The 22,552-nt window shown below is 43.9% G+C and overlaps 3 protein-coding genes across 5 annotated transcripts in view; 1 reads left to right on the plus strand and 2 right to left on the minus strand.

The window, feature by feature from the left end:
- The window catches only part of braf (B-Raf proto-oncogene, serine/threonine kinase), a 28,430-nt gene extending 24,454 nt beyond the window's left edge, over nucleotides 1–3,976 (minus strand). Inside the window, exon 1 of one of the 2 annotated variants that reach the window (XM_005933807.3) lies at nucleotides 3,286–3,976. In XM_005933807.3, coding sequence (XP_005933869.1) covers nucleotides 3,286–3,441 — 156 coding nt within the window. In that variant the 5' untranslated portion in view covers nucleotides 3,442–3,976. The remainder of the gene's footprint in view (nucleotides 1–3,285) is intronic. The other variant, XM_005933808.3, reaches the window with a different exon arrangement.
- A 651-nt stretch (nucleotides 3,977–4,627) lies between these two features.
- Nucleotides 4,628–11,307, minus strand: mrps33 (mitochondrial ribosomal protein S33). 2 transcript variants are annotated; one of them, XM_005933810.3, is made up of 4 exons: nucleotides 10,921–11,254; nucleotides 8,767–8,925; nucleotides 7,478–7,694; nucleotides 4,628–5,112 (listed from the first exon to the last, which is right to left on the minus strand). In XM_005933810.3, the coding sequence occupies exons 3-4, from the start codon at nucleotides 7,690–7,692 to the stop codon at nucleotides 5,007–5,009; spliced, it is 321 nt and encodes a 106-aa protein (XP_005933872.1). In that variant the 5' UTR covers nucleotides 7,693–7,694; nucleotides 8,767–8,925; nucleotides 10,921–11,254; the 3' UTR covers nucleotides 4,628–5,006. The 2 variants fall into 2 exon arrangements, with proteins under 2 accessions (XP_005933872.1, XP_005933871.1); XM_005933809.3 differs by lacking the exon at nucleotides 8,767–8,925 and having other exon boundaries at nucleotides 10,921–11,307.
- Nucleotides 11,308–17,533: 6,226 nt separating this feature from the next.
- tmem178b (transmembrane protein 178B) overlaps nucleotides 17,534–22,552 on the plus strand; it is a 76,405-nt gene continuing 71,386 nt past the window's right edge. Inside the window, exons 1-2 of the mRNA XM_005933811.2 lie at nucleotides 17,534–17,706; nucleotides 17,957–18,641. Of these exons, the coding sequence (XP_005933873.1) occupies nucleotides 18,260–18,641 (382 nt within the window). The 5' untranslated portion in view covers nucleotides 17,534–17,706; nucleotides 17,957–18,259. The remainder of the gene's footprint in view (nucleotides 17,707–17,956; nucleotides 18,642–22,552) is intronic.

The raw sequence follows: 22,552 nt of genomic DNA on the forward strand, positions 1-22,552 counted from the left end.
AAAAATATCGTGATATCAGGTAAAATATCGTGATATCATATTTTCCTCATATCTCATGGCCCTCTCAGACAAAACTGTTTTTATTATAGTGGAAGTGTAATGTGAGGCATTCAGTTTAGCCGCAGGGTCATGCAGCGGTCATCATGCTACACTCTATACACTTGACTTCATGTGTGTAAAACAAATGTATAAATGTAAAACAGTACTAATTAATTTGGGGAAATAAAAGAGGCTCAAATCTCTAATATAGATAACAAATAAATACATGGCATCGTCTCATTGTCAAAGAAGACAGGCAGAGGAGACAACATGATGTTGATGTCTGGGAAGGAAAGCGAACATTTCTATGTCTTCTCTGATCTCACTGACGATTCTCCACCACAGCGATGCACTTTGACTGCTTTACACTCTTTAGCGTTAGGAGGCGGCTAATCGCTTCGAGTCAGGAGATGCTAGAGCGAGATTTCCCTTCCAGGCCTGCAGTTAGCCGTTTGATCTGTCTCTGAAACAAAAGTTTGGCTTTCTTAAAAACGTATCACTGTCCTAACGCTGCCCATGAACAGCTGCTCTGTTGCTGAGGATCAATCATTTGGGAAACTGAAGCGATGCCTCCTCTGGCCTCCTCTCTTCCACTCCTTCAAGCTTTTTATGCCACTACTCCACATCTTTGCTCTCCTGTGCTTCATCGCATTTTGCTGGTCATCTCTGCACTTTGCTTCCCCCCACCTGTCATCTGACCTCCGTGTGTGGCTCACAGCTGATCGCTGGACAGCTGGTTTCCACTGATAATGTTTTATGGTCCAACTCCTCATACCTGGAAACCAGTACTGTTTGGATGTGGTGCTCTGTGCACACACTAAGTGATGTGAATTGCACTTTTAGAAAAAAGGGAGGGTTTTTAAAGCAAAGCTTTTTATACTAATGTTAAAACAACGGTTCCCCAGCATTAATCAATAATCCATCCTCACACTCTTTGACTTTTCCTCTCAGTGTCAAGCTCTGCTGCAAACAGACAGACCCAGCTCTCAAAAGTCTCCATGATTCTGTTCATCTGGACATGAATCAACTTTTGATTGTGTTCATGGTCCAGATGAACAGAATCAGCTTCCTGGGATTTCCACACCTGGACTCTGGTCACACATTAATGACCACATCCTCTAAATATGGACATTTGTGACAGTTGGTTCAGGGGGTGACCGCGGTTCAGGGGGCTGGAAAGCTCATCTGTAACCGGAAGGTTGCCGGTTGGATCCCCCTGCTCTCTCTGTCCTGGTCGTTGTGTCCTTGGGTAAGACACTTCACCTACCGCCTACTGGTGATGGCCAGAGGGGCCGATGGCGCGATATGGCAGCCTCGCTTCTGTCAGTCTGCCCCAGGGCAGCTGTGGCTACAACTGTAGCTGCCTCCACCAGTGTGTGAATGTGAGAGTGAATGAATAGTGGAATTTGGGTGCCTAGAAAAGCGCTTTATAAATGCAATCCATTACTGACATGTCCAATTTTGGATGAACAGAATGCAACTGAAAAGCACCATCAAACACAGTCGCAGCTCAAGCTCAGCTCTCATTACTTCAGTCACTTTGGAGCTTTATCCAAGTTTCCAATGCACAGCAGGTTCAAATAGTTTCTCCGTCCTACAAAGTCCTGAAAATAATCAGAGTGAAGCTAATTCAATAACCAGCCAAACACAAACTTACAGAATTTAGAAATGATTATTTTTAAATGGGGTCAGAAAAGCTACGGTTTACTGATTGTTTATGTTTACACAGCTTGAGACATGCTGGGAAATGCAACATGAAGGTCGTGTTAGGGAATAAAGACTGATTATCTATCCAGCTGCACAGCAGCAGAGCTGGATAACCGATGGATCACAGTTTGCTAACTGTACTGTACAGTTAGCAGCCTTGAATTATCCCAGTGTTCTGGGACGACGTTTAATCCTCTCAGGGTGATGTCCAAACTGAGGCACCAAAATATTCATCCCGGGTTTCCCTTTAAATCTGTAGTTAGAGCCATAAAATAATTTTAACCAAACATGGAATATTCTCAGAGACGCAGTGAGAGAGATGATCCAGAAACGACTCAAACCAGCTGCTGCAGAACGGTGCAGCAGGGACAGGTGAGACTTTCATATAAAACAGCGCTGTGTGCGTGGACCAGGGCTCAACACGTCCTGCACCAGATGTTATCTGGAGTTTGAATGGCGCATGAAAAAAGCCCGTCTAAAATACACACTAAACCATTTTATGAAGAGGCCTCAGAGTCATACCTGAGCTCAGATTTGTGATTATAGACATTTGAAGAGAAACCAGCAGATGCGCCTGTAGCCAACACACCGCAGATGCTCCAGAGACTAAAATCCAGAGTCAGCGCAGTCTTTAAATGCTTTTATTTTTAGTCTCTGGTGAGCTCAGGCCCCTGGAGCTCTCACTACAGAGCTGCAGTGACAGAGACGTGGACACAGGAACTCTCCAAATGTTCACGCAGGAGTTCTGGACCCTAAGATGGGTGCTGCCAAAGCCTGTGGCGGATTTCTCATGTTCTGTATGACACAGCAGGGAAATGTGTTCACGTCAGACATGAGCTGCAGTGTTGTTTGCTCCAAACTTTAACACAAAGCTATCCTGCTGTGTGCTTCAGGCTGCTGTCGTGGTCCAGCAGGGAGGCCTGTGACCTGCAGAATCAAGGCTAGGCTACGTGGTCAGTGCAGACACCGCTGAGGACACAGCCTGATGCTTTCTGCGTGTGGAGGAGTTGCGGAGATGCTAGTCATCTTGTGTCACATTAATAAAAGTAGCATGTGTGGCTAAAGCACACCTCAAACACCACAAGCACGACTCGGGCTAGCCTCCAGGTCCACCATCAGCATCCCCGGCAGCAGCCCTCTGAGCGCAGGCCTCGCAGCACCGCTCGCCGTCAAACTTTGTCCGCACCACAATTCCGCACGACACAGCACGAAGCGCTAAACTGCGTCTTTGTGCTTTGCACAGCGGTGTGTGCGCGCGCGCGTGTGTGCGCGTGCTGTTGTCGCAGCAGGCTGCAGATGCTGTGAGGCTGGAGAGAGAGGCGAGCAGGCCCGACACAAACACAGCTCCGCAGCCGGAGCTTCCCCCGCCACGGAGCCCGGCCCGCGAGCCGGGTGAGCCGGGGCCGCTCGCATTTCCAGCCCTGCGCCGCAGCCCACCGCCCGGGCTCCAGCCGCCGTTTCCCGAACCTTTCCATCCAATTACCTCCGCTCGAAGCCCGTGTCCCCTGCCCAGCTTCGACCCGCTGCCGTGGGGCTTACCTCCTCATCCTGCGGACCTCCCGGGATCCCCGACGAGCAGGACGAGTCCAGTCCGGCGCCCAGCTCGTCCAGGCCCCGCTCCCTGCCCGGCTCCAGCTCCGTAGTGTCTCCGTTAAAGACGGGCGGTGGGGACTCGGCGCTGCTCAACGCCGCCATTTTAAACTGCGAGAAAGTGAGTGGAAAATAATCGAGGAAAACGCAACCCGGTGCTGAGGACAGGAGGGGGAGACAGAGGCACGGGCCAGAGCTCCGGACCTCTTTCGATTGAGTAAAACCGGAAAAAGCAGCCGTTTGAAACGACCACGGAGAGCTTCTTACAGCCTTCCTGCGTCCACCTGCCGCTGGGAGCTTCAGGTGCCCGGGACGCTGAACACGCAGGAGTGCTGCAAGGTAGCAACCCTGGATGACCTGAAGCGTGCCGAGTGCCAGGATTCAGCCCCTCAGTACTCAGCGTGGTAGGAAACGCGGGCTTAGCATGAGCGAACCGTGGCTGATTATGAGTGTGCGCTCAGCCAAAGTGAAACAAGTCCGCACAAAGATGGCAATGCAGTGAGACCCGAACATTAACAACATCTGAATTAAAACTTTTATTCACATCAATTCCACTTATTTAGCAGCTTCTTATAGATCACAAGTGGGGAACTCCAAGTGTCCAGGGCCGGTGTCCTGCAGGTTCTAGATACCTGAATCAAATGATTAGTTCATAACCAGACCTCTGGAGAACTTCAAGACATTTAAATCAGCTGTGTTGGATCAAGGACACATCTAAGACCTGCAGGACACGGGCCCTGGAGGCCTGGAGTTCCCCACCCCTGGTTTAGTAACTACCTGCAATAGCAAACCTTTTTCTTAATGTCACGGAAGTCAGAATGCAGTAAATGGATGGGCTGCTACTTAAAGAACACCTTAATACTCAATGTGAGCACTCGAAGCACTTTCTCCTACAATGAGACGCCTCATTCACCCAGTCGCACACACTCATAGTGCTTTTATCTGTGCCCAAGTACTGTCCGACACACACACACACACACACACACACACACACACACACACACACACACACACACCCATCCGAGTATCTCAGGGTTCAGTATGTTGCCCAATGATACTTCAACTCTTGGACAGTAGGAGCTGGCAATCATCCCGATTGGTCGATGACTCCACCAGCCTCAGTATTTCACAAATTGTTTAATGCCCACATGTGCTTACGTCCGCAGGTCGACCCAGAAAAACAGACTGTGGATAGCAGCATATGCTGAGCGTTTCCTACATGGAGGGATTTTATCTCCCTCTTCTTGATTTTTCCTCCTTAAAGGCAATAAAACAAAGTTTTGCACCACTCTGCAGATTTATCACATTGACTTTATTGTGAAAAATAAGGGTGTCTACTTCTATACATTTGAGCCGTTCCATCCACAGTCAAGCTGTCAGCAGCTAACGCTTCCTCCTGGGCTGTTCGACAGAAAGGCATTATTATGTGGTAATAAGATATAAGCACAGCCCTCTTACTGCCACACACACGTTCAATGACATACACAATTTAACAGAAGTGGGATACGCCCGACTCAGAGCGTCCTGTCAGCACAGAAACACAGGACAGTCCCGACCAGTGGAACGCTCTCAGGACCAGCATCCCACCACGGTGCACAGCAGCCAGCGCAGCCTGCACAGAAACCGAAGAACGAGTCCTGTGCAGCCTCGGGGAGCAGACGTGCCGCAGTTCACTTCTTCTTGCCTGCTCTCTTCCCCTCTCCTTTTTTTGGCGTCCCTTTTCCTCTCAGTTTCCTCAGACGACGCATCTCCTCCTTGAAGTCTTCATGCTCATCTCTAAAACAAATTAAGGATTTGATTAGACACAGTTTTTACTTCTGCCATACTTACATGCACTTCATCTTATGGGTTTCACTGTTTTTCATATGAGATCTCTTCAGAAAGTTATCAAACCATCACTCAGGACTTTCTGGTGAAGCAGCTGAAAGCCACTTTGAATAAGGGTACAGGACATCTCTGCAGACTTTACCTGCACGGGTATGTAACATAACAGCTACCCGAGTATATCTGTGACCCATTTGAACTTTTTGTTTCCCACTGGGAGTGATCACTAAAGGCAGTAAGGGTGTGGAGGCAGCAGAGGGCTGTGAGCTAAACCTGGTGGAGGAGTGGTGCAGCTAATTTGCTCCCTCCAGGCTGCTCACTGGTCGTCTGTCACATTCAGTGGACTGGTGGACATTAAATGGACACACAATCATACAGTGAAGCAGGTTTATCTAACATTCACACTCTGATGGACGGATCGGGGGCAACCGGGGTTCAGTGGGACACTTTGACACATGGACATGAGGAGCTGGGGATCGTTTCCTCGACCTCCCAACTGGTAAATGACCCACTCTCCCATCACTGAGCCACAACCAGTCACTTAAACACAATGATGTTCTTCATTCTTCTCCACACATCTTGTGCTGTTCTGCTCAAGCTAGTAGTCCTTGTATTTCTTCAGCTTCGCCTTCAGCTCATGCTGGACCCTCCTCAGTGGGAGCCTGACCTGGAAGCTTTAAGCCAGGGATGGGATCTAGATATCACACCTGAATCAAATGTTGAGTTCATTACCAGGCCTCTGGAGACCTTCAAGACATGCTGAGGAGGTCATTTAAATCAGCTGACACATCTAAAACCTGCAGGACGCCCAGAGTTGGACACCCCTGATCTGAGCAGTTAAACATGTCTTTAAGGGAAGTAATGAGCCAAAGCTTCTTGTTCACAGAGCAACATACAGCCCTGAGATGGTAAGATAGTGTAGTTACACACAAATGTGATATACTCTGTCATACAGCTTATTAATGTCCTCTCAATGTGGTTTACAAAGTTTATTCCAGCACGTGGACCCCTGCAGTGCCTCAGCAGCTTCAAATAGCCATCCTAATAACTCCAGTGACACTGTACGCTTTAGCAGCATTACCACACAGCATGTCTCGTTCTCTGTTCTAGTGCACACTCAACTTATTGTTGTCCAGTGAGGCGTGGTTAAAATCCCCACTGGTAACCATGAGACATTTTCCATAATAGGATAAATGATGACACCTCCACATCACATGATCTTTGAATGCACACAAAGAAACAAAACCCCTGATGAATAATACAGCAAATCATTTGGATACAATCAGTTCAATATCTGAGCCACAGAAGCATTTCATCACAAAACAGAATAAATAACAAAAAAATGCATATCTAGTAACAAGGTAATTAGTAATTAAGAATAATTAAGTGATTAAAAACTAGTGGGAAGTGTGGGAGTGGCAGGATGTTGTCAGGCTGCACAGCTCCATGGTAGGAAAGCCTGCTCCAGTGAGCAGTGGGTCAGCACGAGGCCACGCCGACGCTGAGAAACAAGAACTGTCGTCGAGTTACAGTCCAGACGTGAACCACACTTTACATTATTAACATTTATGGATAGAATCGAAGATGCCGTCCAATAGGCCAAAATCAAAGAAAGCAAAAACCCCTCTTCTTCAGACTTACCCATGATGACCTTTAAAATATTGCATTCAGCGTCTTATACTTTGTAAAGGAGTCATTTCAGTTTTTAACAAAAAGGCAAAGCAGTCAGAGTACTTTCTGAAGCAACTGCAGTTCACATTTCCCCCATTTATAAGTCACTTCAAATTCTTTCTGAAGTAATAAATAGTGGCTGATAAACTTCAGAGGCACCGACAGAGGCAGAGGGCGGAGCTTGGATCTCTCTCGGATTCCGGCCTTCACTTCCTGTTTATCTTTTTTGGTTTTGGAAACAATGTAACTGCTCCTGCACTGACATACTTATTGTATGTTACAGTGTTTCATGCTGAAGTGTCAATTTCAATTATTTATAAAATGTATTTCAAACAAAACATTCTAGCGTGCATATTCATATTTGTTTGTTGTTTAATCAGGATGATCCTCAGTAATCAGTTCATTATCACAGCTACACTGTAATGTAATTACATTTTTAAAGGGAGAAAATGACAACAGTGGGATTTATTTTACATTTTTTGTAAATCCCACAAAAAATGAAAATAAATGTTAATATCAGAAGTCATGAACTTTCAAACTCTTAAAAATGTGTTTCAGCAGCACAACTGTGTAAAAATAAATGAAGCCATGTTTGCTTTTACAAAGGTAAATACTGTCATCGTATCACAGGTGTATTCTACTGTACCTGAACAGACCCATGAACCTGAGCTTCTGGGTCACAGCGTAGTAAATCTTGTGGTGTGGGTACCAGTCATACACCTCCTTCCTCTTGGCCGTAGGGGGCTCCTGGAATAGCTGGACCACCTTCATAGATTTCGGGTCAGTTGGATGCACAACTTCTCCAAAGATCTGTGAGCTCAGTCTGGCCATCCGCAATGCATAGCTGGACAGGCCTGCCATCACTGATGAGCACAAGAAACATAGAGTTTGACATGTGACGAGTTTGGACACGCCTTCTCATTTAATGTTTTTCTTTATTTTACTACTTTCTACATGGTAGATACAAACTGAAGACATCAAATAAGTCAAACAGGATATATGGAGTTACGTAGCAAAGAAAAATGTGAAAAATAACTCTGAACACGTCATATCACAATGTACAGCTTTTGGGTTTCTTTGTGGTACAACTTATCTGTTTAATCAGCATGAAAGTTACATGAACGTAGCATGTGTAAAAGTATTCTACGTAAGTTTTTCTATGATTTTAAAAGAGCTGGTGATTCATCTTCATGGTAAGAAAGGACTGAAAATTTTGGGCTTTTATTTGGAGGAACAATGAGATGCTCGTGCTTGTCAGGGAACACTGGACCAGCTCTGCATCCACTCAAAACATTCAAGGGCGTCTGGGTGTTTGCCCAACTAGCCTGTGTGTGTTTTGTGGATTTGGAGCAAGCATTTGACCGTGTCCCTCGGCTTCCAGAGTAGATCGAGCCTGTTGTTGCAGGGTCCAGTTCCCGTGAAAGCTTAGTCTGCGCTGCATGCAAAAAGTCAGACTCATCTTCAGTGGGTTTTGGACTCTGCTGTTCTGCTCATAATATTTATGGACAGAAGTTCTAGTTTGCACTCAAGGGGTAATGGTGAGAGTCTAGTTCATTACCAGGCGTCTGGAGAAGTTGAAGGCATGTTGAGGAGGTCGTTTAGCCATTTAAATCAGCTGTGTTGGATCAAGGACACGTCTAAAACCTGCAGGACACCGGCCTTAGAGGCCTAGAGTTCCCCCACCCCTGCTCTACACGATGGTTTGGCTTCGCCTTAGAGACAGGGTGAAAAGCTTTGTTATTCAGGAGGAGCTTGGAGTAGAGCTGTTACTCCACCACACTGAAAGGAGTCAGTTGAGGTGGTTCGAGTATCTGACTAGGATGGCTCCCTGACACCTCCTAGGTAAGGTGTTCTGGGTATGTTTCACTGGAAGTAGATCTCAGGGCAGACCCAGGATACACAGAAGAGTAGATTTCTCAGATTTTTTGGAAATACCTTGGTGTCCCCCCAGGATAGCTAGAGAAGGTGGCTGAAGAGATGGAGCTCTGGGCGTCTCTGATTAGTAGTGATGGGATTTCCGGCTCTTTTTAGAGAACTGGCTCTTTCGGCTCAGAACCGCCTCTTCAGGTTGTTTTGTTGCTTGCTACAACCTTGCTATTATTAACAACAATATAAAATTATGCACAAAAGGAATTACTAATGTAAAAAAAAGTGGTTTTATTTATGTATGTTTATATATAAATATATACGGTGGCCCCAAGAGACAAAACACGTACAAACTCCAAAACACATTTCTGGCGTTAACTGAACTTCCAAAGCAGAGCTACTAGATCACTTAAATTACACAATTGAAAGCATGTGTGTATTGTTTGTGTATTTATACACAAGCACTCATATATATTCATATAATTTAAAGAAAAAATGTTCATTTACCTGTTACTACCACACACCAGATCCGGTCATTGGTACTTGCTGGCTTGTGTAGCCATTAGGTAACAAAAGCTCAACACTGCGCCTAGCATCCTGGAGCACTTCTGTTGTCTTTTGTACGTGCTTTGTCTGTAGGGGCCACCGTAAATATACTTTTATTTATTCACTCCACATAAAATGTAATAAATAAATCATATAATACAAAAACCAACTATTCACAGTTCAGCTTTTAACTATTTAAATTTTCAGCTTTTTCCTTTTAAACTAATTTAAAGTGAAACAACACAAAACACTGCAAACACAACACAATTAAATATAAATTATAATATGAAAACAAAAAGAAGATGCACATTCTCTGTCATATGGGCCTGCATGAATAAACTTTCTGAATCCTTTATCATCTGCAACTGAAAATAGTTGTGGATGATTACTATACCTTTCTAATGTGACCTTGCTGTCCCTGGCTCTCTCTCTCCCTCCTGCTCTGTTCCTGTGCTACTGAGTGTAACTACCGCCGCTCCCCCCTCTGCCCAGCGCAAAACACAAGGCTCTCGTGTGGAGTGAAGCGGGAAAAAGTGCAGAGAGAGAGGGTGAGAGAAAGGGAAAGAAAACCCAGGGCTCGCGATAAGGATCCGGCTCTAAGAGCTGTATTGGTCACACATCACTATCAGATATGTACTTATTGAGACATATAGCTGCATATGACTGGAATGCACACAGCAAGAACTGGTTTATTTTCCTCGCACTAATACACAATACGTAAAGGAAACAATAAAAAGCACAGTGAACATTTCTCCAAAAACATTTAACATACCATGTGCTGTAGTATAGCTAGCCTTCTCCCTGATGCTAATGTAATAACTAGCTTCAAGGGTTAATAAAGATCAGCAGGTTTTGGCCTGAACTGGAAAATGCAGTGTTAGCATCTAAATGATCTGAGACAATTGAGTCGGTCGTGTTGATTATTGCTGTAAATTATGAGAAAGTACAATTTTTCCTCTCTCTGCTAAAGGAGCTAATAAAGGAAACATATGTTAGAGCTGTTTCTTATAGTTTATAAACTGTATAATATGCTGTATTATTTAATTTAGTCCAGCCTGTTCTGGTCTTGGAGAAACGGCATCATTTCCATAGAAATGAATAAAGAATTCTGATTGAAGCACCATTGCTTATCATTTCAAATATTTAACTGCAGGTCACGTCACTCACAGAGCACAGTGGAGTACACATACACTGGTTTGTCGGTAGCAGCTCCTGAAACGCAAGACTGCCACACATCTGTTCGACCAACACCAGTTGATCTAAGCGCCAGTTAATCTGGAACACCGGTAAACCCAGGAGTCCGGCGGCGTAGATTTACATAAACTCGCTAAATCTAGATTATAAACTATGTTAACTTATCAAAGTGCGTTCGTGGGTCCGTATAATTCAGTTAGCAAGGTTCGTTGTATTGCAGATTTAGAACTATTAGTAATTATATATTAGCACGTTTTTAGTTACTTTGGGTCAGCTGGGATAAATTATACAGGGAGGCCGCCGAAGTGAGTTAGACTGGATCACTGAACAGCAGGTGAATATGAGACGTAGGGTTTCTGATGCTGCAGTCACAGGACGATCTGTTACTAACACTGTTCTGTGTTTGGACACGAGGAAGCAGCTCGTGTCTGTGGGCTGCTGTGAGCAGACGAACAGCTTCATGACAGTGAAATTAATTCTTACCGCAACTGCGCACGGCGTTGTTTCCCGAATCTGTCTGTAGCCTCTGCTTCCGGTAACAGGTAACAGGTAACAGTGCACACGTTCAACTAACCGTAACCTTCACCAGAGACGGTGCATCACGCGTGACACATGCTCCGTGGAGCTGATTGGCTTGTTCCTCTTACTTCCTGTTTGTGCGACTCTGTGTGAATTACACATATCTATCGTTGGAACAATTAGTAGTTTTTATTACACATATGTGTACCCGTTAGCCGTCATTAAATTCTCGAAAACACCATCCTAGAAAACAGTATCCTAGTCGACATATTCTAATTTATCTACGCATACACCAATGCGTTTACGCAATCAAAGCGGAAGTCCGTCCCTGTTAATAGTTCCGTGGATGTGACAGGTATAGGCAAAGTTCCGCTTAAATGCAGCTGTTCGCTTATAAGTGCAGGAGGCGCTGATTTTTAATTCGGCTTGGTAATAATGAGACGGAATTGGTTTGAAATACACTGTTGGGTTTCACTCAGGATTTCCAATGTACCTGCCTTCACATCTAAGGATGTTCTTTACTTTATGGACAATCTGGATTCTGAAATCTCAGATGTTGTCAATTTTGTAATAGTGCTATGTAAGTTTTTTATTCATTTATGTAAGTGGAAGAATGCCTCTCCTATGTTTACCGTCTTCTTGAATTACTTTTGTCAATATTTTAAGTCACTTAAGGTTATTTCAAATATGAACAAAAAAACTGCTGTAGCCTACTATGCTGTAAAATCACAAAATACTTGCTATTCTAATTTTCCTGCCTGTGTCAAAAGGTCTATGTTCCTTATTACTTTATCCTAGAAACTTTTATTTTCTCACTGTAAAGTTATGATGACTTGCTTCACCATCTTTATAATGTAAATTGTTACAATTCTGGTCTGTTTCCTTGACTTGTTTTGTATATGAAAATTTCTTTCAATAAAAAAATAATAATAATAATGAGACGGAAGCATTTCAAAACAACATTTAGCCCACGTTTTCTGCAGCACATAATTCAATTCAATCAATTACTCTTTACTGACACACTTTACGTCCATCGTTAAAAAAAAACAAACAACAAAAAACACAACATATAAACTTAATAAAAAAATAAAATATTAGTAAAGCTGGTATAGCTGGTAAGGGCGCACTAGCATCATATTAAATATCCTGTGGATTAAGAATGAGACTCAAGTTTATATTCATGTGCAGACAGATGAATGAATACTTCTGACAACACACACACACACACACACACACACACACACACACACACACACACACACACACACACAGGCACAAATTGGGTTTAATTTGCACCTGTATAAATAAAAAACTGTAAATTCATAATGATATTTTAATAACATTGTTTTGTGACATTTCATTAATACCTTTCTATTCAACATATCTTTGCTATTTACTTTCTTTCTGTCATTCCTTTTCACACAATCTCGAGTGTTTGCGTTCCTGACAGTTAAGTTCCTTGTATTTAGTTATTTGTATTTTCTCCAGCAATAAAGCTGTTGTTAAGTTCAGTCCAGCTCTAGAGTCCTGTATTTGGGTCCTAACCTGCCTGGCGTTTAAGACGTTTAAGGTAGGTGCATGGGACCCATGGCTCAGTGCTCTATGGGACCACAGTGCACACGTGTGCTTGAACCTGCCAACAGAGTCGCTTTACTGTAGTCACATTCACTCAGCCAGTCCAGAGTGGAGCACAACCAGCAATAGTGTAGTGTATAGTAGTGTAAGAATGCATGAGACAGTGTCATCAGTAGCACACTTGGAAAAGATGCTTTTGCAAACGTTTGTCTAAGAGCCGTGCGTTACACAGAACCTTTTTTTATTTACTGTGGTTGAATATGAGTTATTGAATAAAAAGCTCATCTACAGTACCAGCATCATGGTTTTGATGTTAGACTGTAAAAGTCTTGGTGACCTGAAGCGTTTTCACATCTGAAAATAGACTTAAATTAAAATGTACCAAAGTAAAGCAAGGCTTTCATGTCAGACAGCTCTGTCATAAAGCCACTCACCTGTCAAATAATATGTGCATCCAGCCTTTACATTACAGGCATCTTGTGGCTGAAGAAAGCTGTGCTTGTTTCATCTCATGGCAAAGTGTATTTATCTCTCTCTGAAGGCATTTTCGTCTCATGTTAACAAAGACTGCAGATGAGCAAGCTGAGGGGCCAGCAGCTTGTTTCTGGTGGTTTGTGCATGCTCGTTGTGGATAAACTGCCACTCTGTGACTGAACTGATGGAAGGTATGGTGCCTACTGTTCTGAGATCAGTTAGACCAGCTACAGTTGATGGCAAAATTATTAGCCCCCATCATGAAATTATACAGCACTCTTGATTTCAGTGTGAAAATGACCATTAACAACAAGTCTTTGTTTTGTATAGTGTGTCTGCTTCCAAAATAACAATGTCCACTAAGTTTAATTACAATATTTTATTGATACACCAAACTGAAAAAAGGGCAAAAATGAAACATCCAAAATTATTAGCCCCATGGCCATTAATAGTCAATACTGTACCCTTTCTGAGCCACAACTGACAACAATCTCTTAGAGTAGGTCTTTACAAGGTTGGCACAGGTCTCCTGAGGGATTTTGGCCTATTCCTCCATTGCAAACTGTTCTAGCTGCTCCAAATTGAATGGTCCCCTCCAGGATCTTGGTTTTGGTATCCTTGAGGAACTGTTGGACTAATTTTGATGCATGCTTTGGGTCATTGTCTTGCTGGAAGACCCAGCGATGACCTAAGCCTAGACTATGAGCAGATTTCTGCAAATTCTCCTTCAAAATGTCAACATAATTTCTTTTTTCATGATGTCATGCAACCAAACAAGGCTTCCTGTGCCCGAGGCGCCAAAACAGCCTCACAGCATGATGTTCCCAACTGTGTTCCTGGGGTTGAAGGCCTGTGCCTTTCTTCGCCAAACATAAGCAACAACTGTGCTGAGACAGTTCCAGTTTAGTCTCATCAGATCAAAGCACAGACTACCAAAACTCATCTTTATCTTTCAAATGTTCATGGGCAAACCTCAGTCGGGCTACGATGTGCTGCTCTTTGAGTAAAGGGGATATTCTGGGACGATGCTGCTGAAGTCAATGAAGAGCCGTCACAACTGTGTTCCTTGAAACATCAACTCCAGATGCAGATGTCCGGGGTTCCTTGCTGACATCTTTGACTATTTTCCTCTCCAGAGTTCTTGAAATCTTGTGCTTACGGCCACGGCCAGGTTTGTTTCTTACAGAATTCGTCTCCTTGTACTTGGCAATGATGCAACATACAGCATTTCTAGACACTGTGAATTGCTTGGAAATGGCAATGTAGCCTTGCCCTTTATAACGAGCCTCTACTATCTTTTTTCTGAGCTCCAGAATTATTTCCTTTGTCTTTGGCAATGGTCAGTAACAGTAACTCTCATGTGTTCAAGTCCCTGTTCCTTGCACCCTTTCTATGCTGATTGAATGTTGTTAGGAAGCCAGTTGACTGCACACCTGTGGTTTCAAAGCTGATTGGTGAATTGATCAAGGAGTTTTGAAAGCACACATTCACATAGGGCTAATATTTTTGACCACCCCATTTTTTTTATTATATTTGATATAAAGCAAGCCTAGAAATGCATTTTATAATGTACCAAAAGCTACTAAATAGCGCTGGTGAATGTTTGATTATATCAAGTTTCATCAATGCTGCAGACATTGGACAAAAGTTTAGCAAAATGATCCAAAATTCCTGGGGGGCTAATAATTTTGGCCTCAACTGTAGCATTAGCCAGTAAACGAGCTTCAGTAATTTAGCATCATAATAAATGGGATTCTCTTGCTAACAGCCTTGGGCAACAAGTGTGACGTCGAGAAGATGGAGTTTGAAAAAGTTTTTAATAATTCAGTTAGCATGAGCATTAGCATGATGGAGAGGGGGACGATGGCTCTGACCAAGCTGAACAGGATAGCAGAACGGTGAAGATGCTCATGTAGAGTGCATACAGGCAACACTAATGGTATGCACCCTACCATTTTATCATGGTAAAAAGGTGTGGTGAAGGAAGACAGTTTGAGGATTCTTATGTTAAACCACTGAGTACATGTGAAAGATGAGTAATGTTTACTCTGACAAACGTTGGATGAATTTCTTAAACTAAGTCGACACAGCAAAGCGAATTCGTTTGTTGAGTAAACCTAAAGGCTGTGAAGTTCTTCCTTTATTTGTATTTTGTCAGTGTTTCTTTCTTTTTCGACTTAGCTCATTAGAATTACATTTTCATTTTGTTTTCTACTAACTGAAGATTTTAAATGTAGAGCCGTTCCAGCAGGGTTCTGTTAGGGCATAGGTGTCAAACTCTGGCCTGCGGGCCAAATTTGGCCCGCAGCCTACTTACATTTGGCCCGTGAAGCCATACCAAATTACTATCAGAGCTGGCCTACTGGTATTATACAGCTAATATATATATTGTTTAGTATTAAGCTTTGCTTGTTCCATATTCAGTTTTTCAGCAAAACGTGTTTGAGTCCATAAGAAAAATTCATTCTTAAATCTGGAGGAATAAATATATTTCAATAAATATTAGCGTTAGCCCGCGACTTTGTTCCAGTTTTGAATTTTGGCCCACTGTGTATTTGAGTTTGACACCCCTGTGTTAGGGTCTTGTTTAATATTGTTGGGCTCCCTGTGTGACTATTTTTCCTTGTTCTCTGTATTTCTAGTTTAGGTTGTGTTGTTTGTTATTAGGCCCCTTTTCATGTCCTGGTCTCGTCTCTGTGTCCTTCCCGGTGAAGTCTTCCTCTTCTCCAGGTGTAGTTGCCTGTTTCCCAGTCATGTTTCTATGTGTCTGTCTGCTTTCTCTCACCTCTCTTGGCCCTCTCCCTTTGTTCCCTGTATTTTAGTCAGTCTGCGCCTCAGTTTGTGTGTCCTGTTTTATTCTGCAGCCACTTGTCCCCGTCTCACCTCTTAAACTGTTGCCAGCCGTGTTCTCCAGGTGTTTCCTCTTTGTCCTGATTCCCTCTTGTATTTAGTGTCTGTCTCCCTCTTACTGTGTGTCCTGTCTAAGTGTCAGTTCTCTGTTTGAACCTGTCCATTGGTATTTGCCAGTTCCAGTTTCCGAGCACAGTCCCGTCTGCTGTCTGAAATTTGGATCTGCAAACGTGCCTGCCACACGCAGCGTTTCCTGCCAGCTTCCTGCAGACACTGCTCTGTGTTTTGACTGCGCTTTCACTCTCGATCAATACTTTACCATTTATAATTTTTCATTCTGTTCAGTTTTTTCCCAATTTTCATTTAAGCCGAAGCTACTTTGAGAAGTTGAATGGATCTTTTGAATCGTCACTGAATTGATTGCAGCTCTAGGTGGCACCCGGAGTCTATTGCTCTTTAATAACAGAAGATGGCGCCAGATATGAAGAAACAGAAAGTAGAAGCCGAAGATTGTTCTGGATGTTTTCAGTCCAAATTTTTTAAAATGTGCATTTTTTATGTACCTCAGTGAATTATTTAAGCAGCTTTGATCAGCATAATTATGACCAATCATAAATTCCTTTAGCTTCCTTCTAAATATGTGACTCAATGTCTTTTTGTGCTGCAGTGCTCAAGCACCTACAAAACAAATGTGTCAGGCTAAATAAACAGCATACAACATACTAATATCAATATTGCCTACATTAACTGAAAAGCAGCTCTTCTGGGTCCTAAAATAGCCGGTTTCTGCAGAATATGGCATATTCTTTACGGGTGATGAAAAAAGTCAAGTTTAAGAACCAACACTACTTGAATTCAGGGAAACATGGTTTCAGCTGTCCCTTCATTTTAATGTGAACCAAAATGTTTGAGCTACACAGACATGAACATGGACCATAGTTATCAAAACCACCTTTGAGGTAAATGTCTCCACCAATAAACACTCAGAAGAACAGTAATACCAGCTTTGGTGTCACTGCTGGTCAGTCCACCAACATATGCTTTATACACTATGACTGACGGCAGCCTGTTCAGGAGCTGAAGCGATGCATGGTCACGTGACTGTGTCAAACATATGTTGTATTCCTGCAGGAAGCACTTATTGAGGCAAAACACTAGAAACAACTGAAAACCTATTTCACATGATCACATTTGGAAACTTCACAGCAGAAATTCCTGTTTTGCCCCCCCCCCCCATTAGTTTGAAGGGAACGGCTCAGCTTTCAGTGTTTCAAGCAGAATGTTCTAACACTGTGAGGAATCCACTCCGCCTCCATCGCTGCTTCGTTGGATTTTTCCGTTTAAGTGAATGTCAGTGCAGCACTCTGTAGATCTGGTTACCACAGATCGATACATCTGTAGCACATCTGTATATTTGTTCATACAATACCTGTAAATCTGCCCGTCTGTATAGCAATATAAACATCTGTATACTTAACTTATTTGTACATAATCTGTTCATAACTATTCCCACCTATATTCCTACCCGTATTGGTATATAATCTGCTCCTATTGCTCTTACTGCTCTTGCACGTGTGATTAGATTCAAACTGTAATGACAATAAAGTTGAATCCGAATCAAAAATCAAACCTGACTGGAGATTTCACGCGGGCAGCTGTAGTCATGTAGCCCGTGAGCTGACGGCGCTGCTCAAGACAGACTGGTGCTGATTGGTCAGCGCACAGGCCTGCTGTGTAGCAGCTGCCGTCATCCCCTCAGACGTGCTGGGGATGCTGACTGTGGCGCTGATACCCCTGCGCTGTGCTCTGGCTGGTGGGCTGCGGTCTGCGTGGGCTCTGTGGACACATCAGGTTGGTTCTCTAAACTATGAGCTGCACGTTATAGGTGGTGCATGTTCGTGCTCGTTCAATCGCACCCCTACATTCGGTAAATACGGCTGTATAAATCACTCGTTGCATGTTTGCACTCTTCCTCGTTCATCGTTACTGTCAGTGGGTGGGTTATGCAGTGGTTCGTGTCACGTATGGCCTACTACATGTTTAACTAAACCCTTAGCGGCGTGCTGATGTGTTTTGTGCTTGATGGTGTCGCCCTACTCAGACAGACGGATCCGTGGCTGGGAGCTGAAATGAGATAAGCGTCTTTTTCTCTCCGCCGAGGTGCTGCAGCGCGGCAGGACGGACGTGGGCACTTTATCACCGAAAACCTCCGCGTCCGGGGATTAAACGTATTTGTCTGCAGACTGTGCCGCCGGAAAGGTTCGCCTTCCGTTTGTACATAAAGGTCACCCGGAGGATGGTCCCGACGCTGCTCTCCAGAGGTGATGTGAGTTGAAGCGGTGGGGAAGCCGCAGAGGAGCTGTCCGTCTGTCGAGGTGCTGATGCGGCTGTGACAGAACCGAGCATGGCTGCGGGGAAGTTACTGCTCTACGCCGGCCTCTCTCTTTCTCTTTGCGCCCTGGGCATGCTGGCCGTGGCGATGTGCTCCGACCACTGGTACGAGACAGACGCCAGACGGTACAGGGAGCGGTGCAGGAGCTTTTCCAGCCGCCGCAAGGACCCGGGCTTCATCTACATCCCCAACAACAGCCTACCGCTGCGGGCCAGCCGGAGCAGCGTGTCCCGATGGCAAGAGAAGCTGCTTTTGGCCCGGAACAGACGGCAGCTGTTCGCCATGAGCGCCGCAGATGAATGTAGTAGGCAGTATAACTCCACCAACATGGGGCTGTGGAGGAAATGCCATCGGCTGGCCTTCGACCACGAAATCGAAGAGAGCATCCGGAAAGGTAAGACAAGAATGACACAGACGCTACGTTAGAGTGACAGAAACACGATGGATGTGCTGGAACATGAGTCGCAGGAAAGGATGCAGGCTGCTCTGTGGTCACTGATCGCACAATATAAATCATCCTGTTCTGGAAGCTCATGTTGCTCCACGGGCATGGCTCAGGGTTAGGGCCTGTTGTCATGCTATTTGCATGTTGACGACGACGCCGAGCAGCAGTGTGTGTGAACCTGCTCCTGCAAAATATGACATAATCGTTTCAGGATGTGCACGGGCTCGCCAAGCACTCAGCGTGAAACAGGAAGAGCTGCTTGTTGAGGAAGGAGCTAAAGAGCAGCATGTGACACTCTGTGAATGAGTAATGCAGCATTGCAAATCAAAAATGTTAACTGTGCTATAGTACAACAAGTATGTGCAGATGATCAGGACAGTACAGACTGTGGTACTGTCCATATTACTTCATCAACAGGAACTGGAGCCAAGTTACTCCCTCACTGACACAGCGTAGCTTCACATATGAGGGATTTGTTTGTGATCCTGGGATCTTTTGCTCGTTAGAAGAATGTGTAAACTGCTGCACTATGGAGTCACGTCACCTTTGTTTGCTATTATAAAGTGTAGCTTATCTATCAAAATAGAGTCAGGCGAAACCTATGAGGACCATATGAGACATGGTAGTTTTAGTACTGCTTATGCAAATGTTAATTCCTGCATTTAAACAAACACCCACCATGATTTGTATATTCAAAGTCCAGGTCCGTCCTTCTGCCTCTAACTGTGCTTCACAGGCGAGCTGCGTGTTAAGGCAAGGAGGATGAGCTTTCTGATGGAAGTTACTGGCTCGAGTCAAAAATGGAACAAGACTGTGTGTGTGTGTGTGTGTGTGTGTGTGTGTGTGTGTGTGTGTGTGTGTGTGTGTGTGTGTGTGTGTGTGGTGATATGTGAATATGTGTGTGTGAGCTGCAGCTGTGCCTTCCTTTGACAATGCCTGAATGGCCTTGATGGCCTACCATCTGCAGTAATGGGCAGCCCACAGTCAGAGCTCTCAGTGATCAGATGAATGCCTCCATAGAGAGCTCTGATCTGTTCCATCTCCATCAGCTTGGAAAACTATGTGTGGTTTGTCTCCATGATGCCTCTGAGTGTCACCTCACAGTAATGGATCGATAAGGACGTAGCTGTGGGCATAAACACTTAAATCCATGCATGATGCATGTACAGTTGTGTGATCATCTAACAACTCCTGTAGCTACATGCAGCTGCTTTACAACAACACAGTCAGCAGTGACACCTACAAGCAGCAACCTATTAGTACCATATTTTACCAAATTACTGCTGCAACTACACCACAAATACAATTGCTGCCAATTCTTTTAGTGATACTGGTATTACTAATACTACTGTTCAAAGTATAAAAGTTCAGTGGGAACACCAGACAGGCACCAATACCCCATCAGCCTTTTATGGCTGTGTACAAATGCCTGTTTAAATGTCATTTTTGTGATGTTAAGAAATAAGAAAACATAAATCATATTAACAAATAAGTACTCGAAATGTAAAAACAGTAATTGCCCCTAAACCTAGTAAGTAGTTCCCAAAAGGTGGATTCTGTCCATCTGGACGTTTTCAGTGGGAGAAACGTTTCCTCATCATCAGGTGACGTCTTCAGTCTCAGCCGACTGCAGGTTTCAACCTTATAATCAGGACATTTGCACAATGACTGAAACCAGCAGCACCGAATGAACGATGGGCTGTGAGGTCAGTTTGTTGATCACTCTTTCAATGATGAGGACGTACACGTCCTGGACACAGAGTCAAGGAGGCCATTTATGTGAAAAGGGAAAGACCATCTCTGAATGGAGGAGGGGGCCTAAGGGTACATCTGTCACCATCTAATAATGCTGTGATTGCAGCCATTCCCCAACTCTCTCATGGTTATTGATCAATCATCACGACAATTTGGATATTAATGATGAAGGAACTGACCTCCCAGCCCAGTGTTCATTCAGTGCTGCTGGTTTCAGTCATTGTGCAAATGTCCTGATTATAAGGTTGGAAAGCTGCAGTCAGCTGAGACTGAAGACGTCACCTGATGATGACGAAATGTTTCTCCCACTGAAAACGTCCAGATGAACAGCATCCACCTTTTGGGATTACTTACCTGGATGACTGAGCGTGCATCAATACAACCTAATAACTGGCTGTGCCACCCTTGGCAGCAGCAACTGTAACTCAAGTGTTGCAGTAACTAGCAATGAGTTTCCCTTCCTCGTGGGGGACATTTGACCCTCTCTGCTTTGCAAAATTGTCTTAATTCAGCCACACTGATGGTTTTCCATCATGGATGACCTGTTTAAGGTCATTCCAAAGTATCTCAATCATTTACATTTGAAATTTAAACTCGGCCACTCAAAAATCTCCAGTTGGTTTTTGTTGTCATCCAGAGGTGGACCTGCTGCATAACCCAAGTCCTCTTGAGCTTCAGGGCAGAAACTGATGGCTGGACATTTGCCTTCAGGATGTTCTGTTAGACACCAGAATTCATGGCTCCATTAATTGTAGCAGGTCATGCGGCCCTGAAGCAGCAAAGCAGTCCCAGACGATCACACGACCACACATCATGTCCGACTGTTAGTTTGATGTCCTTTTCTGAAATGGTGTTAGTTTGAAGGCAGATGTAACGGGACTCAAACCTTCCACAAAGCTCAACCTTTCCCTCACGAATCTACAGAATATTTTCTTAAAAGTCCTGGGGATCATCAACATGTTTTTTTTTTTTGCAAATGCGAGACGAGTCTTTGTGTTCTCTTTGGTCAACAGTGGTTTTCTCCTTGGAACTCTCCCACAGATGCCATTTTGCCCAGGCTCTTTGTTATCGTTGAATCACGACCTCTGACTGTAAATGAGGCAAGTGAGACATTTTTAGATGTTGTTCTGGGTTCTCCTGTGACCTCCTGGATGAGTTGTTGATAAACCCTTGGAGTACCTTTGGTAGGCTGGTCGCTCCTGGGAAGGTTCATGTGTGGATAATGGCTCTCATCCTGGTTCACTGGAGTCCCAGAGCCTTAGAAATGTTTTTGTAACTCTTTCCAGACTGAAAGCTGTCACTTTGTTTTACAGCTTTTTCTTTAAAGCATGAAATCATGTGTAGCTGTATGAGATCTTTTAGCCTGCTTTACTTTGTCAGAGAGGTTCTATTAACTGAACTGAGCTTTCCAACAAATGTGGTTAACCTCAGTTAATTCATGATCGACTTTTAGGAGAATCTTTCTCCACATTTATGAAGATTAACTAGTATTGTGTTGTTGGTCTAACAGTAAATTAGCTGAATAACCAGATATGAACCTGGATATTTTAATATGCGCTTGCCTCCCCATATTCTCCTGCATATGGAAAAAACAAAGAGCTCAAGTTATTTTATAGTGCTAATATCTAAAGTTTTTTCACAATTACCAGGCAAGAGATTGAAACGCCAGCAGCCCTTTGATGAGGTCTCCTCTGTGTTTGCTTTGGTGCATAAACTTGTGCTAAGGGTCACCCAGCTGCTCCCAGTGAGTGTGTACACACACACACAACACACACACACACACACACACACACACACACACACAGAACACAACAATATAACTCTGGCACAGCGTAACACACAAACACACACACACACACACACTTTTTCCATCTTAACCTCAAACCCTGCTTCCTTCGGTCCACATGTCTCTGGACAAGACACTAAATACACAAACTGACCACATACTGCTGCTTCTTCATTGCTCTGCATCCTTGTTATTGGACACACATCGAAACACTGATGAATCGTGTCCTGACCATTTTAAATAGATTATGCTGTTTTTGAAAAAAAAAAAATATAGAACTTGTTAAATATAAGACATGAATCATTACCCGCCCATCACT

This window comes from Haplochromis burtoni, unplaced genomic scaffold (genome assembly GCF_018398535.1).
Source record: "Haplochromis burtoni strain Fernald_Lab_line unplaced genomic scaffold, NCSU_Asbu1 Contig_173, whole genome shotgun sequence".
Classification (NCBI taxonomy): domain Eukaryota; kingdom Metazoa; phylum Chordata; class Actinopteri; order Cichliformes; family Cichlidae; genus Haplochromis; species Haplochromis burtoni.